Source organism: Leucoraja erinacea, chromosome 2 (genome assembly GCF_028641065.1).
Source record: "Leucoraja erinacea ecotype New England chromosome 2, Leri_hhj_1, whole genome shotgun sequence".
Taxonomy (NCBI): domain Eukaryota; kingdom Metazoa; phylum Chordata; class Chondrichthyes; order Rajiformes; family Rajidae; genus Leucoraja; species Leucoraja erinaceus.
Window position 1 is genome coordinate 45677508 of NC_073378.1, and position 19339 is coordinate 45696846.

General features: G+C 39.4%; 1 protein-coding gene across 11 annotated transcripts in view; it reads left to right on the top strand.

Moving 5' to 3' along the window:
- LOC129709613 (ankyrin repeat and IBR domain-containing protein 1-like) overlaps nucleotides 1-12848 on the top strand; it is a 67855-nt gene extending 55007 nt beyond the window's left edge. For 8 of the 11 annotated variants that reach the window (XM_055656153.1, XM_055656071.1, XM_055656111.1 and 5 more), the window contains 4 exons: nucleotides 1829-1880; nucleotides 5632-5737; nucleotides 7304-7434; nucleotides 9969-12848. In XM_055656153.1, coding sequence (XP_055512128.1) covers nucleotides 1829-1880; nucleotides 5632-5737; nucleotides 7304-7434; nucleotides 9969-10682 — 1003 coding nt within the window. In that variant the 3' untranslated portion in view covers nucleotides 10683-12848. Of the gene's footprint in view, nucleotides 1-1828; nucleotides 1881-2265; nucleotides 2297-5631; nucleotides 5738-7303; nucleotides 7435-9968 lie in introns of all 11 variants that reach the window. The other 3 variants (XM_055656136.1, XM_055656144.1, XM_055656120.1) reach the window with 2 other exon arrangements.
- Nucleotides 12849-19339: the final 6491 nt, after the last annotated feature.

The window sequence follows — 19339 nt, forward strand, 5'->3', positions numbered from 1 at the left end:
TAGCCTGTCCACCCCCTAAGAATGTTGTAAGTTTCCATAGATCCCCCTCAAAGCCGAGTCTATCAGGACATCCGATGATATTTCCTCAGATTTGGAGACCAAAACTGTACACAATACTCCAGGTGTGGTCTCATACCCTGTACAACTGCAGTAGAACCTCCCTGCTCCTATACTCAAATTAACAGTTTCTTTTTGATTTTGCCTAAAGGTGAAGAATAAACTTGAGCTCAATGATATTTTTGAACAAAAAATTCCATAACCATATAACAATTACAGCACGGAAACAGGCCATCTCGGCCCTACAAGTCCATGAGTCCCACCTGCCTGCACTCGTACCATAACCCTCCATTCCCTTCTCATCCATATGCCTATCCAATTTATTTTTAAATGATACCAATGAACCTGCCTCCACCACTTCCACTGGGAGCTCATTCCACACCGCCACCACTCTCTGCGGTAAAGAAGTTCCCCCTCATATTACCCCTAAACTTCTGTCCCTTAATTCTGAAGTCATGTCCCCTTGTTTGAATCATCTGGAAAAGACAATCTATCTTGTAACTTCCTGAATTTGAAGTCAGGTCCCCTTGTTTGATCTAGCCTGTCCAACCCCCTAAGAATGTTGTAAGTTTCCATAAGATCCCCCAACTCAAAATCTCCTCTAAATTCTAGCGAGTACAAGCCGATTTGGTCTACCAGCCTCAATTTCGTCATAGCTTCTAAAATGCTCTCCTGACATCCGATGAATCATTCAAGGAACTGGTCCCTCTGTTCAACTTCAATTCCCTCCATTTACCATGTACTCCCCTCCAAGGTGTAGCACCTCACATTTATCAGCATTAAACTCCATCTGCCATCTTTCAGCCCATTTTTCAAATGAAATTCTGTAGAAATCCATTAAAATACCCCCTATCTTAGTATCATCATACTACTAATCCAGATCATTGATGTACATGACAAACAACAAAGGTCCCTGAGGCACCCCACTATCACCTGCCTCCAACCCGTAAAACTGCAGTCCACCAACCCTCTGGCTTCTCCCATTCAGCCACTGTTGAATCCATCTTGCTATTCCTGCATTTATACCCACAGTTGAACCTTCTTAACCAACCTTCCATGAGGAACCTTGTCAAAGGCCTTACTAAAGTCCATATAGACAACATCCACTGCTTTACCCTCGTCAATTTCCCTAGTAACCTCTTCAAAAAATTTAAGAAGATTAGTCAAACATGACCTTCCGGGCACAAATCCATGTTGACCGTTCCTAATCAGACCCTGTTTATCTAGATGCTTATATATATTATCTCTAAGTATCTTTTCCATTAATTTGCCCACCACTGAAGTCAAACTAACAGGTCTATAATTGCTAGGTTTACTCTTAGAACCCTTTTTAAACAATGGAACAACATGCGCAGTACGCCAATCCTCGGGGACTATTCCCGTTTCTAATGACATTTGAAATATTTCTGTCATAGCCCCGGCTATTTCTACACTAACTTCCCTCAATGTCCTAGGGAATATCCTGTCAGGACCTGGAGATCAGGATCTTAAATTCAAACTTATCAAAAACTCAATTTTAAGGGTAAATGTTCAGCTGAAATGTTGATATAACTGAACAGTTGGAAGTAATATTTATTTCACAGTATTAATCCTCAATTGTCCTACAAATAGTACATTAGTTCATAAGTGGGATTATTTACTTGCTTTACCTTGAATAACTTGGTTATTGGTATTTTAGTTAGAAAACTACTGCTATTGGCTACCCACTTGACATTTAACATTAAGTGACTGTCCCTGTCTTATTGACAGAATTTTGACTTGTTTGTTACAGTTTTGCTGGTGGAACCTGGGATTGGGAATATTTAGGTTTTGCATCACCTGAGGTAGGTATACACTGCTTGCGGTTATAACATAGCCCTTTCAGTGCAGAGTTTCTAGGAGGACCTTTATTTAAAGGAGCTATCCTGAATAGGTGATGATAATAAATGGTGCCACCAATTCTGCTGCTATTGATCTTTAATCTAAAGATGTAGACTCTAGTTTTACCTGTCATTGAAAAGGAGACTTTCGCCTGTGCCAGGATTTTCAGCTGCCACATCCACTCCTGCAGCCTGACATGCTTGGTATGGAGGCAGATACAGTGGTTAATGACTTCTGTCTGTCTCCATGCCCAACCCTGAAAGACCACGTAGGTGCCAACCTTTTATAGCTGTGCTATTCTAAAAATAATTTTTTTACTTTTTATTTCTTATGCAATACAACCTGCAGGTATGGAGGACAAGACATAGAAGGCCTGCAGGTAAGGGTTTTAATAACTTGTATTTAGAAGCCTGTTTAGGCTGCAATTATTGTGCAGGACAGCTCCTTTAAATTCTTCTGTTCCAATAATTGATGGTAAATATGTTGCAACTCTTGGACACTACCATATTGTGGAATGATGCCATTATAACAATATAATGCAGAACATGTATTTGTTCTGGATCCATCCAGGCTATAATTTGTCCAGGCAAAATCATTTTTTGATCCATTCATTATTTGTTTAGAATTAAAGCTTATTAACAGGAACATTTCCTGATTGTACATCAAATGTAGATTTATTCATGTGAAACTTGTAAAGTGTGCAAGAAGAGTCACAACAGGTTGGTGAATCAAAACCCAACTTTGGAACATTGGATGCAGAATCCTTTCTATGCATGTCCTATACTTATCTATTCATCAATTAATCATTTGGATACCTTTAAGAATTTGATCCCACAGCGTATGCTAAATGTTGCTGAGTGTTCCTCAATTCATAAAGCTGGTTTCTAATCAAGTGTAAAATGTTTAGGAAGGAACTGCAGAAGCTGGTTTAAACCAAAGATAAACACAAAATGCTGGAGTAACTCGGCAGGACAGGCAGCATCTCTGGAGAGAAGGAATGGATGACGTTTCGGGTCGAGATCCTCCTCAGACTCCAGTCTGAAACGTCACCCTTTCCTTCTTTCCAGAGATGCTGCTTGTCCTGCTGCGTTACTGCAGAATTTTGTGTCTGTCTTAAGTATAAAATGTTAATGGTCTGGGAGAATATTGCACCATCGTATCGTGGCTGTGCAAATGACATTAATTCATAATCTCATTACTTAGTCATGTTCCCATTTCATTTCTTATTATAATTTTGGAGCATTTTTGCAATGCACATGTATGGCTGACTAACGTCAACATAATAAATATATTGCAAAAAAATAAACTAATGTAGGAACTTAATTGGTCATGCAGCATCTGTGGACAGTTGAATTTCAATTTAGGATCTTTCAAACTGATATAGCTGGGAGAAAGGGGAGAGGAAGGGGTGGGGGGAGAATTGGTAAGTGATGGGTAAATAGCTAAGGAGGGGTTGATTGACATGTTGGAAAGCACGGAATGGAGTGATCACGTCAAAAACAAGGTACTACAGATGCTAGTTTACAAAATAGGACAGTGCTCGTGTAACTCAATGAGTTGGGCAGCATTTCTGGTCAATATGGACAGATGATGTTTCAAAGGGAAAATTGTGGAGTAGGGAGAGATAGATGGAGTAAATGAAGAAGGAGAAAACAACTGGGTGATGGGGGTGGGAAATGGAGAGAAAGGCATGCACAAGGATGGGGAAGTTGTGTAAATGAAGAGGATAGGGGGACAGGGTGTCCACTTCCCTCCCCAGATGCTGCCTGACCTGCTGAGTTCCTCCATCAGTTTGTCATTTTGTTGGATATTCCAACATTTTCGCTCATGCCTCCAAATTCAATTTTTCAATGTTAAACGTATTAAATGCCAAAAGAAAATTTGACATGTCTGCATCAAGAAAAATCATACACTTGGTTGGTTCACCTGTGCTAATTGTATTGAAGTACTGCTGCTAAAAGGAATATGATAAATTTGTTTGAAAGAACTGATTTTACAATCCTTAACAGTCACAAATGAAATCAAATTATCTTTACGTTAAATTTAAGCTTAATTGAGAATTTAAGCTTTAGCTTTTTTAATTTGACATTGTTTGGTTTCAGTGTTACTAAGTCGATTAGCTACAAGCCACCTGTAGCTAATGAGAAATGTGTGTAATTCCATCTTTGGTTACAAATACTAAAAGTAAGAGTTGGAAACTGGGCATGTGGTCAATATTTATATTTGCATAGTGTATGTATGTGCATTTAAACCCTTTTGTACTTTTGTAAAAAGGAGGAATGTGGGAGATTTTTAAAAACATTAATTAGGGGAAAGGCTTGACAGGTTCATTTGTGACTGCAAAGCTATAAAAACGAGGAGTACGGGTGATATGGAAACGACCAATAAAAGGCAGGCTGGTTCCAGTGGAGCTGCATTAGTGCAAGTGGCTGTGTTTGAGTTCCAAGTAAATTGTTTGAGTGGTCAGTTCTGAGGCTTTGTTATGAGAGCTTATGTGTTCTGCTGCAACTCCTGGTTGCATGGATCGGTTGGGGCCACATACAGGAGGCAGAGATAGTGAAAGACGGTAGTTTCAGGGAGATAGTCAAATCACAAGTTCATCCAAATGGGTGACTGCCAGGAGAAGTACGCATGCAGTACATGAGTCTACTGTGCCATCTCCCGTTCAAATTACACTGTTTAATTGGCACCTCAGTGGCAAATAGCAGCAGCAACCAGGATTAATACACCACATCTGGCTCTGATCAGCAAGGGAGGGCTAAGTCTAGGTGAGCAATAGTGAGGAGGGATTCTACAATCACGGATAGTCAGGTGTTTCTGTGGCCACAGGTGAGATTCCAGGATACATATATATATATATATATACATTTACATATATGTGTGTGTGTATATATGTATGCATGTAGGTGTGTGTGTGTGTGTATATATGTGTGTGTGTGTGTGTGTGTGTGTGTGTGTGTGTGTATATATATATATATATGGATGTGTATATATATATATATGTGTGTGTGTGTGTATATATATATATGTCCTATATCCAAATAGGGATGTTGATAAATGCTATATATATATCTATATATTGCTTATAGTACTAACTTATATGCAGTAAACTATATATACGCTATATATATAATATAATTACAGATAGATATATATATGTGTGTCTTGTATATATCATATATATTTGTGTATATTATATATATGTGTATATGAGAAATATATAAATACATGGTACTCAGATATATATATATATAGTATATAGAAAATAATTATAACTATATATTCAGGATATGCTGAATATATAGTACAGGCGACGGCATAGACGGCGGCGAGATATGCATAGTCTTCGGAGTAGCACACCAGATCCTGAAGATCCCAGTGAGAGTACAATAGGTAACTAAGCAAGCAAGTTGCCATTTTTGCACACTGATACTTCACCATAGGTGAATATTGTAATGTCGAAGTTGCTTAATAAAATTCTAAAATAAATAGTTAGTTTAATTTAGAACATACATCTTGTAATGCAGTAAACTTGTGCCACCGCTGACGAGACAATGTAATTACAGAAAGATAACTTTTACATGTGTCTTGTTAATGCACTCAAATTCATATTTACACATTGGACAGGACGATAGATGAGAAAAAATATAAAAGACATGGCTACTCAGAAAATAATTTAATTAGTCCTAACTATTGTTTGCTTGCTCTATTTAGGAATATGCTGAATTTCAGTACAGACGACGGCATAGACGGCGGCGAGATATGCATAGTCTTCGGAGTAGCACACCAGATCCTGAAGATCCCAGTGAGAGTACAATAGGTAACTAAGCAAGCAAGTTGCCATTTTTGCACACTGATACTTCACCATAGGTGAATATTGTAATGTTGAAGTTGCTTGAAGTAATCTCAGAGGTTACTTGGCTTGGGTAATATTGGCCATAAAATTCTAAAATAAATAGTCAGTTTAATTTAGAACATACATCTTGTCTCCATAACTTTGTGTAATTGCAATAGCAACTTCACAGCAGCTTTGAATTTTCTGCTGTTACGTTGGAATATTCTAACAGTTTTTATACAAAGAATCAATTTTTGAAACTAATTGCAAGCAGATTTTAAAATAGTATCTTGCTGTCCAGTCTAGGACCAATAGGCGACAGATAGCATGCAATTCTCTCTGTAGTTGCTAGGAAATTTAATTGTTTTGCGACCAGTTGAAAATCAGCCGGAAATCAAATTACGACTTGGAGTGCATACTGTTGTGTCCTTGGGCAAGACACTTCACCCACCTTTGCCTGTAATGGAATGTACGGCGGCAGGCGCGGGCACACCGCGACGCCCTGTGTCTCCCTTTCAAGGGAGATGCTAAAAATGCATTTCGTTGTCTCTGTACTGTACACTGACAATGACAATAAATTGAATCATTTCATTTTCATTTCAAATGGTGTTCAAGGAGTAAAGTTTAAAAAGTCTCAACATGGATTATATTTTGTGACTATATTCCTCCTTGAATTGCCCCTAAATAATCAATTTTTTGTGACATTGGACTAGTCGTAGTTTGAAACTTGGTTGCAACGCAACAGAATTGTGCTGTTAGCTCCTCGCAGTCAGCTAACAACTTGATTTATGGCACTTGCAGAACTGAAGAAAGGAAATGATGCAGATTACTTCTGCTGGGGATTCAAGCTTCCAGTATTTAACTAGTAAATAACAATTGAAGCAAAACAACAACAAAAAATTAAAAAAATTGTGACGATGCAAGTTTCTAATGGGCACCTATGAAATCTTGCCTACGTTGGAATATTCTAACATTGTTTTTAACACCAAAATCAATTTTTAAAACTAATTATATAATCTAGCAGATTTTAAAAAAAAGTAGTTCCTTTGCTGTCCATTTTATATTTTTCAGGTGATTGGGACAATGATTTCTCTCTGTAATTGCTAGCTAAATTTAATTGTTTAGATAGTAGTGTAAAATCATGACTTCATGAAAAGCAGATTTTTCGACATTCTTTACACTGTTGCTTATCTGCTGAGGTCTCAAAGTCTACTTTTAATAGAAACATTGTTTTAGGTGCAGGACAAATCATTCGAGCTCCACGAGCTTGGAAACTGCCATTCAATGGGATTCTGGGCTTGTCCCATTAGCCTGCATTTGGCCCATATCCCTCGACATCCTCCCTATCCATAAAACTGTCCATTATATTACATCCTAATTCAATTATATTTTCCCAAATTACCCCTTTGTTAACGTGGCAATACCTGATTTTTAAAAGTATTTGTGTGTCATTACATACGACAAAAATCAAATAACTTGGGAATATCCAGCATCTTTGTTTAAACTCAAGACTATTGCAGCAAATACATTCATTTCGTTGCTTTTTTCTAGATACCCAGGAAGGCAACATCAGGCGTCATGGTACTTCCATGGTGAGTTCAGCATCTATGAGTATTCTACACAGCTCTTCGCTTCATGACTATACCCCTGTCAGTCATTCTGAGAACCAGGACTCTCTGCAGGTACCTGTCTTGGTGCAATCCTCAATCCACCACCTTTGCTTTGCTGCATGTTTTAACAAGATTTTAATAAAACATTTTGTTTTTTACACAATTACAATTGCTTTGTTATATAATCTATAATCTTTTAACCAGAAGTAGCTCTTTTTAGTTTAGATTTTATATTTGTACATATAGAGACAATGAAGTGCTTGTTTTGCGTGCTATCAAGCAGGACTATAGATGAGTGTAATAGATGCTCTTCAGGAAAAGCAAGCAGAGATTTTCCACATTCTCGCACCATCTTGCAACTTCCAGGTCTCAAAGTCTAATATTGGCCAAAGAAGATATGCAATTTCTTATATTCTCACCTTAAGGCCTGGTGCCGTGGTGGCACGGGATTATGAAGTAGAGTTCGGCCTGGCCCAGCAATGTCATACGCTCCTTCCACTACCGATCTGTGCAGCTGCCACAGGCTGCCCTCAATTCTCCTGCTCAACTGGCTGCTGAAGAGCATCGCTCAACCACCTCCACCAACATCACACACCATGGTGGGCAATCTGTTTGCTGTATTAGTCACCCTCCTTTCCACTGCACAGAGATTACATGCCCTGCTTCCTGACCTGATCATGGAACTTTAGGACACTTTGAGGTTATAGGAGGTGAGTTTGCGGACCATTCAAAGCTGTCAACTTCCTCGTTTTTCTTCCACTGCAGCCACTTTGGGGTGTTTTTAGCACTCTTGCTTTAGTCAAAAGGTTGCATGCTTATGTCTAAATCTTTAAAAAGTAAAGCATCAAATTCAGTGAAATCCTGTAAGTTCTACACCTTTAGATGTTCTGTCTTTTGGTTGAGGAGATGGGCTCAAAAACGATTTATCCCCCAGCCATACCTCTTGTCCTCTCTCCCATCGGGCAGAAGTTACAGAAGCTTTGTACCACCAGAGTCTGGAAATACTTCTTCCCTGCTGTTATCAGCTTCCTGAACGGGCCCCTTATAAACAACGGGTGTAGTCCTCATGTCCCAATCTAACTCACTGCATCCTTGCACTCTTTTCCATGCAGCTGTAACACTATAATGTCATAACAGTATATTCTCTACTCTGGGAATTTTGTTCTTTGCAATACTCGTAGTACTTGTGTATGGCTTGATTGTACTCCTGTATGGTATGATTTGACTGGATAGCATGCAATTTTTTATTTTGCTGTATCTCCATACTCGTGACAATAATAAATCAATACCAAATACCAATAAAAAGATTGCACGGTACAATATCAAACTCTGGAGTTTTATCTCTTTTCCCCTCCATCAGCATCTCTAAAACAAATCTGGTCATTTTCACATCTTTGTTTATGTTATTTGTTGTGCACAAATTAGCTGTTGCTGATCTCACAGTAAGTAAACCTAAAACAAAAAAAAAAATTTGAATGGCTATTAAGTAGTTTTGACTTGAACTGAGATTGTGAATGCAAGTCTGTTTTCAATGTTTTTTAAATTTGAGGAAGTTTGATCGAAAAATGAATTTTGCGTAATGTAGCTTTGATTATTTAAGTTTTCACAAAAGGTAAGGATTAAAAAAAAAAAAAAAATGTTCAAATCTGTTTCTTGCACACAGTGGTAGAAACCAAAGGTGCGGAGGTGTAAATTAAACTTGAATTTACGAAAAAATTAATACTTTTCTATTTTCATTCTACATAAAGTATTACTTTCAGTAAGGAATAGGATGGAAAACATTTATAACTATGTTCAATTTCTGCAATTAAATAAAAATTGATACAGATTCACAACTAAGTTAATACTTTAGTGTGCGGAGACCTCTTTTCGATTCTCTCTCTTGTTGACCCCTCCCCCATGAGCTTTTTCGTGTTAGCTTGACAAATGACAGTGACTGTCAGTTCTCTCGCACGATTTGCAGGATAAGCTGAGATGAAGGAAGTATGTTTATAATATGAATTATGAATATCACTAAATGTGCAAACTCAGTTCTGTGTCTCCTTGGTGGCCAACCCAAGTTGGTAATTTGCTTTAAAGGTAATGACAGTACTTTGCAAGACAGGATGAGCATATATCATTTTGCCACCATGCCATTCAGTATCCTTTTAGACTTATTCGGTGACTTCAGAATGTGAGCATCAGCAGTAAGACTAGGATTTACTGCTCACCTCTAACTGCCATGAAAGTAGTATTGAATCACCATTTTGAACCCTTGCACTCCTTCGAGTGAGATAATCCCAGACTGCTATTAGAAACAAATTTCAGGATTTGGGCCATTGAGTAACGAAGGGTGTCCATGTATTTTCAAGTATATGGTGTATGACATGAAGGGAGTCTGCAGGTGGTGGTGTTCCCTGTGTCTTTTGACCTTGCTAGTCGAGATTTCAGATTTGGGAGGTGTTATTGGAGTAACTTGTGCAGTCATAGAACGTGCAATTCTGTTCTGTCAGCTTGAATAGATTTTAGTATGCATTTATGAATATTTGAATATGCAGGTGAAATCTATTGATAAAATCTGTCATTGTAAAGATTATTATAATACATTGTTGTTTTCTTTTTGTTAGGCTTTGAGCTCTCTTGATGATGATGACCCAAATATCCTGCTAGCTATCCAGCTATCCCTGCAAGAATCTGCCCTAGCTATGGGTGGTGAACCACAAGAATTCCTTAACAATGAACCATCTTTAGGGGCCATTGGTACTTCCTTACCCTCAAGGCTTGATGCAGCTCAGAGAGGCATGGACAGTGCTAGAGCCCTGAGCAATTCACAGTTAATGGATTTGGAGAACAGTCTGATGAGACTGAGTGTAAACACCGACCCTTACCCCAATAGTAATTCATTTGATGTACGCACTAGACTCTTTTCATCTGAAGGTACTGAGCCCACAGATACAGATCCTGCAATGAATGTAAATCTTCTTGGTAATATTATGGCCTGGTTCCATGACATGAACCCTCAGAGCATTGCATTAATTCCTTCGGCATCATCAGAAACTGACGTTAATACACAGCGACTTGGTGGAGCGGAGCAGGGATCAGGCAGGCTTGAGATGTTACAAAGCCTTCATGAGGACCATGCACTGTTTGAAGCCACAGTCATGAATGAAGGTAGAGGACCTCAAGTTGATGAAGCCTACTCTTTCGAAAGTACTGATGCTACAAATTCTGAACCAGAATCATTGGGTCTAAGTGAAAGCAGGAGTAGAATAGTCTTGGATGATGACTCTCTGCAGAATAACTCTTCAAATGAATGGGAAGAACAAATTCATTTAGTATAACTGCAGCAACATAGATACCCGTTGCAGTCACTTGCGTTGTGTCTCTGTTGCTTGGATTAGCATGAACCTAGGCTGGCACATAGTATAGGAGTGCTGAAGCACCTGTCAATGATAGCAAAAAGTTCAGGGTCCTCCAAAGAATATCTCAGTTAATCTTGCATCAGTACCTGAATTTTCAATTAAGTATTTAGATCCTTTTTATCTGATAATTCTTACTAACTAGTAATTAAAGGATCTAAAGTAAAATTACTGATGATAAAAACACACAAGGGAGGCTACCTTACCCTACAATGTTGTAGGCATTAAGAATTGTACTAAAGGGGAGTCTGTTGGAATACTTCTAAATTGATTGCAGAAGGAAAGTGAGCACTGCCTATCACAAGTGAATTGTGGTGCCAAAACAACCAGTTGAAACCAGTTTAATCAAACTATTGTATTCAGCTTGTGCCTGCACTTGCCTGAACTAATCAAACCTCTTTGGAGCCATCTACTTAAAGTGGCCTCTTTGTGAAAGCAAGTGCAAATTGGAACTCAAGTAGCAGAGGTGCGGCTTGCGCTTTGACTTGTTAAGTGGTTACTGTTTTAAAACAGTTGATTTTAAAGAACCCGAAATGGAGATTAATGGAGTAGTGTACTCTGTTTAAACTCCTCAGATACTTTATCATAAATTCAGAATCTTTTCCTGGGAGGGGGGGTAGTGGAGGGGGTGTTGTGGTGGTATTCTATTAAAAGATTAAAAGTACTGTCACCTGGTCTTGAGTAAAAGAAATCCAGGCCTATGATTTCTTAAATGCAAAGCCATCCCTTGTAGACAAAAAGGTAAAAATCACATGAAAGCCACAACTATCACTTCAAATGTCTGGCCTACTCAGTCTATCATTGTGCCTTGCCTTACCCACATGGTTGGTTGTCACATATTTTCAAGTCATCAGATTTAAGAACAAGCCAACACACATGATTCGAATTAATTCATCATACAATTGTTGCCATTTGCATTTTCGGATGAACATTTTGCATTGAATATAGGATACATTTCTGTGGAATTTTGTAGTCGCAGATTTCACAGTATTTTAAAAATTTGGTTGTACAATAATCAAGTTTTTTCCAAGCACGCTGTTGTTGACTGGAAAAGAAATCTAATTGTGCTAATTTTTATTACTGAAGTTTTTATCTTTAAAAGCATCATGCTAGTTTAAACCATTAAGTTGCATTTTTTTCACTCGGATAATTTAATTCAATATTTAATTTGGAGTTTATTAAATATAAACAATGCAAAGCCCAAGATTAGTAAGTGGTTTAAGTTTGGAATGTTTTGCTTAACTGACTGTTTTTACCTTGAGTCGCTGTCTGACAAAGTAGTGTTGCATTGAAGTAATTTTGGTTTGATATTGGAAATAAAAAGGATATATATTACATGGAATTGAATATGTACTGCAAAGTTGAGCTATGTAAGAGTGTTGTATATGAAGTTAGTAGTTTTGTGGGGTTTTGGTTTTGTAAAACCATTGTTTAATTTGTGGAATTTAAACCATGATCCATTCTGTGTATTGGCTGTGCATGGTCATGAGTCATTCAGATTCAGAATTATCTTTTCAGTTTCAAGTTTTAAATGTCATGGATTAATTTGAAAATCAGAAAAATTTCAGAATTATTTTTTGAGTCAATGGGAATTTTATAATACTAAAGCCAACTGTTAACCTTGATTTATCTTCAAAAGAATTGTTACTATTTGCACTTTCGTAGTACTGTACTTAATACATTCCCACTTTATATAAGGATATAATATTTAGATGTTTTGGCCAATACAAAGTATCATTTAAAACTAACAGTCAAACTGTACAAAATTGATTGGACAAATTTTAAATCATAAATATCAGCAAATTATTTAACTTGGGGTCGCCTACCTAAATTTGTGAAGTTTTTCTTTTTTTTAAGGTCCAATATTTCAGTTTTAAATTTTGCAATTATTCCTCTGAAGCCGAATGATAAAATTCAGTTCTAATGCTATTGGTTTCAGTGAAAACTACATTTCCTGTATTTACTTCCTGTCCTTGGAGTACAATTTTATTTGGTTTAAATGTAATATCATGGAAATGAATGAAGGTTTGATCAACACAATTGTAAATTAATATTTATAATAAATTCACATTTCTGGAGTTTTCACAATGGAAATTGTTAAAAGTTTGTTCAAAATTTTCAAGCTCTCTTGACAGTTCAGTTTTCTTTTCACGTCAGAATGAAGAGGATGAATGGTGCCCTTAAAAAACCTACTGACTGGTTTTGTCTCAATTGAGGCAGTCGTAGGAATATTAAATGAGTACGAGTTCAGTGTACTTGGTCACCATCCAACAGTGGGTATCTGATCTTGAATTTTTCTCCCCAATACACATTGATACCAATTTTAAAAAACAACTGGACGGCACAGTATGTAAGCAATTGGCCATGGGCTTTCACTGGCTTTCTGGGTACAATTGTGCTTATATTTACACTAGTTCTGGTAATTTATTTGCTCCGTTTTCCTTGATTCACTTACACATTTATGCTGAGCATAAAATCTGCTCTAAACCGGTTTAATCAGCCTTGGTGTTAGAATCCTAATTTAATGCTTATAAATTCCTTAATATATATTCAAGTGGTAACGATATACTTTCATTAATACAGCTGAAAATGAATTGACAGATAAGCATTTAACTGATATCTTATACACTACCAGTATAAATACATTTTAAATAACTGAAAACTGTCCTGAATGTCCTGTATAACATGGCGTATGCTAATCAGTTCCAAAATTAATCAACAAGTAATTTAAACTGTTGAACCATGGCTATAGGAATATGTGCCTCGAAACAAGCCCCTCCTCAAGCCCACAGGTGGATGCAATTAGCAGAGGGAATATGGCAGGCCATATTTCTACTGTGTTTTTAAATTACCTTAGAATTCTGTTCATTGTGATGAACACATTCAATAGACAATAGGTGCAGGAGTAGGCCATTCGGCCCTTCGAGCCAGCACCGCCGTTCAATCTGATCATGGCTGATCATCCACAATAAGTAGCCCATTCCTGCCTTCTCCCCATATCTCCTGATCCGCTATCATTAAGAGCCTTAAATTTGCTTTGATTTGCTTTTTGTTTACTTTGATCTGGCAGATTTTATTGATCCAATACAATGATCATATCCAGTTTTGTATTGAATTATCTGATACAAGGGGCTCAGCTGGTGTGGAAGTCCCACAATAAGCACTTTATTAATGTGGGTTTTAAAGTGGGCCACCAAACCTCTACGTTTTAATGTCATAGAAAGACACAACATGGAAAGAAGCCTGTATTCAAGAAGGAACTGCAGATGCTGGCAAATCGAAGGTACACAAAAATGCTGGAGAAACTCAGCGGGTGCAGCAGCATCTATGGAGCGAAGGAGATGGGTAAAGTTTCGGGCCGAAACCCTTCTTCAGACAAAGAAGCCTTTTGTCTTTTCATTAGTAAGGGTGTCAGGGGCTATAGGGAGCTGGTAGAAGAATGGGGTTGAGAGGGAAAGATAGATCAGCCTTGATTGAATGGCAGAGTAGACTTGATGGGACAAGTTGGGTAATTCTGCTCCTAGAACTTATGCCGCACCAGATCTCCTCTGACCATCGGCTACACATTTTTACATCAATTCAACTTTAATTCCATCTTTTATCCTCTCCACATTCTCATCAACTCTGCCTTGAATCTATCACTTACGTAAACACTAGGGGCAATTTACAGTGCCCAGTTAACGTACCATATTGCATGTTAATGCGATGTGGGAGGAGCACTGGAGGAAGCCCATGATATCAAGGGAAAATGTGCAAACCTACAGCATCAGAAGTCAGAGGTGAACAGATAAAATCGTGGTTGGGGAGAGGGTGGAAGGGTGTTCGGATGGTGAACTGATTTGGTGAATTGGCTATGCACCAATATTGCAATTTAAAAAAATGGATCCATCAGTGTTGCGGAGTTGCAAAGGGCTGCTGAGTTGGTGTTATAGGAGGTGGGAAAGGTAACGGTGAGGAAAATGAGGTGAAGAGGTGCTGGGGGTTAGTGACGTCTGGCGAAGGGGTGGGAGGAATTGGGGTGGGGTGGTTGGAAAAAACCCCACCCCATCCCAGTCTCCGAGCCCTCAAGCCGGCCCTTACATATAGTATGACGGTGGCTGATCTGCTCTAGGTCACACTCCTCTTCACTTCCCAGTTCTTTAATTACTTCTAGTGATCGAGCCTCAAGAGTGAAAATTTGCAGAGATTCATACTTTGCAATAAGTTCTTACTGGCCTCGTCTTAAAGTGGTTTCCCCCTCATTAAAGATGTTGAGATGTTTCTATTACCTTGGATACCCTTACTATTCAATTTACGCTATAAAAATACCCAATGACTTTTTAAAAGCCAAAGATTTCCAATCCAACTTATTTTGCTATCTGTAATACAACCTTCTCATCGCAGGTACAAGGTGATTCTCCTCTGACCTGCCCCCAAGTGCCAGTAGAAGGGAACCAAGCTATACACAGTACTCCAGAGCTGATGGCTTCACTAATGCTTATGCAGCTATAACAAACCTCTATTTTCAAACTCTGAAAAAATAAAAAATAAAACACCTCTGAAGCAAAATTTATCATTAAAAAAATCGCAAACCATACGTGGCTTTTGAATTACATTTTACTCAGATGCAAGCCAAGGAATGGCATAATTGTTAGCTGTTAATTGGACATAATCAACCTCAGCAAATTGACAATATCGTGTGTTTAAGCTGTCAGGACATTTTATTATTTGCCAAAATATGCATCTCAATAGCATAATGATAGAAAACTTACTTTTCCACACATCACTCGTAAGTCTGGAGATTTTTTTAATGTTACATTTAGCTTCAGAAGTGTTTTATTTTTGCATGTGAAATCCCACTTCAGAACCATGGGCGATTTAAAAATGTTACAGGCAGATTTATGTCCTGAAACTTTTTAGATACCAAAGGAATCAAGAAAAAACACAAATAATGCCTTACTGTTGATGAAATGCAGTGAGCAAATGCAATAATTCCCAATATTTTCAATCTCGATATTTGCACGGCCAATGTTCGCCAAGCACTTTAGCTGTTGTTGTCCCTTCAGCTCTCGCTTCTCTTTACCTTAATTTCTCTTCACTTTTGGAATTCTGAAGTAGGATAGATGTCTCTCACGGTTACCCCGACTTCCACAATTATTTACAGCGCAAAAATTCACAATTTTGGCAGTTTTTAACAGGTAGGAAAGTACACGTTTCGTCTATTAACAACATATATGCTGGGATGTCCTCGAGGTGGATTGAGCAGCTCTGTGCGTCAAGCCCTTTGACCCGGTGACCTTGCGTGCAACCCCCCTAACTATTGCTAACTTTTGTTTCAGCCATTCCAATGTCAGTGCTTTAACAGATACAAGCCTGGTCCATTGACCTTTTCCTTGCAAGTCAACCTCTTTAGCTGTTCATGATCGAATTATACACTCGTCCCAAGAATTAGTTCAGTAAATCTCTTTGGGATTGCCTCTGCACTGTATGCCAGCTGTGGCTTCACCAACACTATATATTACTATAACAGTTGCCTATTTCTAAAGTCCAACCCCCTTGCAATAAAAGTGAATATAACCTTTGCCATTTTAACAATTTGTTGTCCATGCATACAGACTTTGGTTATTCGTACACCATTTCAAATATTCATAGTCTTGGAGCTGTACCCCAGGATGTTGCCTTGACTAGAGGGTCTGAGCTAGAGGGAGAGGTTGAGTGGGACTATTCCGTGGAGCGCAGGAGGATGAGGGATGATCTTATAGAGGTGCATGAACATGAGAGGAATAGATCGGGTAGATGCACAGAGTCTCTTGACCAGAGGACATAGGTTTAAGGTGATGGGGAAAAAAGATTTAATAGAAATCTGAAGGGTACAAGCTACCAGATGAGGTAGTTGATGCAGGGACATTCCCAACGTTTAAGAAAGTTAGACGGGTACATTGATAGGACAGGTTTGGAGGAATATGGACCAAATGCTGGCAGGTGGGACTAGTGTGCAAGTTGGGCCAAAGGGTCTGTTTCCACACTATGACTCTAACATGGAAATAAGCACTTCTCAGACTCACCCATGCTGACAATGTTGACGTACTGGATTAGTCTCATTTGACCCATATCCCTCTTAACTTTGTATCGGAAGGAACTGCCAGGCTGGTTTACACCGAAGATAGACACAAAAAGCAGGAGTAACTCAGCAGGCCAGGCAGCACATTTCCCGTCAAGACCCTTCTTCAGGCTCAGTCAGGGGAGAAGGGAACGAGAGATACGAAAAAGGTACAGAGAACCAATGAATGAAAGGTGTGCAAAAGGACAAATCAAAACCCTCAACGATGATCAAGGATAGGTGGGGCCCACTGTTGGCCGTAGAAAAGGTGGTAATGAATGATACAGTTTGAACCAAAGATCCTATAGCGATAGGATCTTTGGTTTGAACCACTTGTTTTACCACCTTAGTAGGTATGTTACAAAACTTGCCCTCAGCGGCGCTGCAGTTCTGCCACTGGCCATGCGCGATTTTGGCGCCTTTGGGGGGGGGGGGGTTAAAATGCGGTTTTCACCTACCTGTCCTGGATTATGTTTTCTCAAAGTGTAAGCTTGTGCTGAAGAATTGTTCCGACGGGCGTTCTGTGAATTTTTTTTTAAATCGCTGGCCAAGTAATTAAAAAATCAGCTTCTAAAGCTGATAACGGGGACGGATTTCACGTACGGGACAGGTAAAGGAAAGCAGTTTATTTTATGTATAAAAGTGCTCCTTAAGATGCCTTTAATTCACATTTTACGTTGCGAAACGGTGATTTTTTTCCCCATACGAACTGGCAGTATTTTTCCTGCCGATATGGGGTTTAAAATCACTGCAACCGCAACGTTCCAAATGATCGAGTTCCAGAAAAACCCACTCGCAATGTTTAAATGGCCATTAATTTGCAGGTATTAAAACACTAAATTCCTTCCATTTGGCCTATAAATCCATAATTGGGTCCTTTCCGGTGGGTGGCGCGACTCTTGTCAGCAGCGCCCTCTGCAGCCCGTCCGCGTTTTATTATTTTCTGTCTATGTTTTTATGTAGTTTTTGTTATTTTTTGTTGGGGTGTGTGTGTGGGGGGGTGGGGTGGGGTGGGACGGAGGGGGGAAACTTTTAAATCTCTCCCTGCACGGGAGACCCGACCTTTTCTCGTCGGGTCTACGTTATCGTTGGGGCTGCAATGAGGAGCGGCCTCCAACAGGAAGAGACCAGGGACTCTGGTGCCGACTCACCTCACCGTCGCGGAGCTGGCCGAGTCCGGAGCGGGTGGAGCGGTGGAGGAGCGCTGCTGCTGCTGCTGCTGCGGCCCGACCGGAGAGTCGGAGGCTTCAACTGCAGGTCTGCGGACGGCGGCACCGGGAGCCCGCGGGTCCCTGGAGGGAGACCGCTTTTCAGGGCTCTCGCAACGGCGACTTCTCCCGCCCGAGTTGTGGGGTCGAAGAGCTCCTGGAGCGGGGCCGAACATCACCGCCCCGCGCAGCTTGGAATGGCCGCGGGACTCTGCGAGCGCACGCCGGGGGCTCTAACACCAAGACCTGGTGTGCGACCTCGCACCACCCGGCGTGGCTTAAATGGCCGCGGGACAATTGACATCGCCAGCCGGGGGCTTTGACTTTGACTCTGACATCGGGGGGGGAAGAGTGCAGTGGAGAGATAAGTTTATTTGGCCTTCCATCACAGCGATGTGATGGATGTTTATGTAAATTATGTTGTGTCTTGGGTCTATTTGTTTGTAATGTATGGCTGCAGAAACGGCATTTCGTTTGGACCTCAAGGGGTCCAAATGACAACTAAATGTATCTTGTATCTTGTAACAATGAGATTTAAAAATCATGTTATATTGTGAATTCTTGTGTGTATGTTATTTGGACACTTAGGCTATTTAAAAATGTTGATCTTTTCTTAAGAAATGGATAGATGTTTAGATCTAGTAATTGAATTATGTAATTAGCTACAATTGGGTAACTAGTCACAAGTCGTCAAGTCACATTTATTTATATAGCATATTTAAAAAACAACTCGTTGGCCAAAGTGCTTTACATTTGTTATAAGAATAGTATAAACAAACAAACTACATACATATATACATATAACCCTCGCTCAGTGGACGTCAGGAAAGGCTTGGGAGTATAGATGAGATTTTAGTCTTGACTTAAAGGAGTCGATGGAGGGGCAGTTCTGGTGGGAAGGGGGATGCTGTTCCAGTCTAGGAGCTGCAACCGCAAAGGCGCGGTTGCCGCTAAGCTTATGCCTAGACCGCGGGGTATTCAGCAGCCCCAAGTCGGACGATCTGAGGGACCTGGAGGTGGAGTGGTGGGTGAGAAGACTTTTAATGTAGGAGGGGGCAAGCCCATTGAGGGCTTTGTAGACATAGATGAGGGTTAGACATAACTAACTAATTATGTTTTAATTTCAGGTCATCCAAGTAAGGTTGTTTCATATTTGTTTCAGAATGCTTCAATCTATAACTGAAAATTTCTTTCAGTTCTCCTAATTTTTAAGAAAGTTATGGCCATTTGACTGTCCTCGAACACAGCTTTCAATGGAAAAGCAATAGGGAACAAGTTGCTAATTTCAGAGT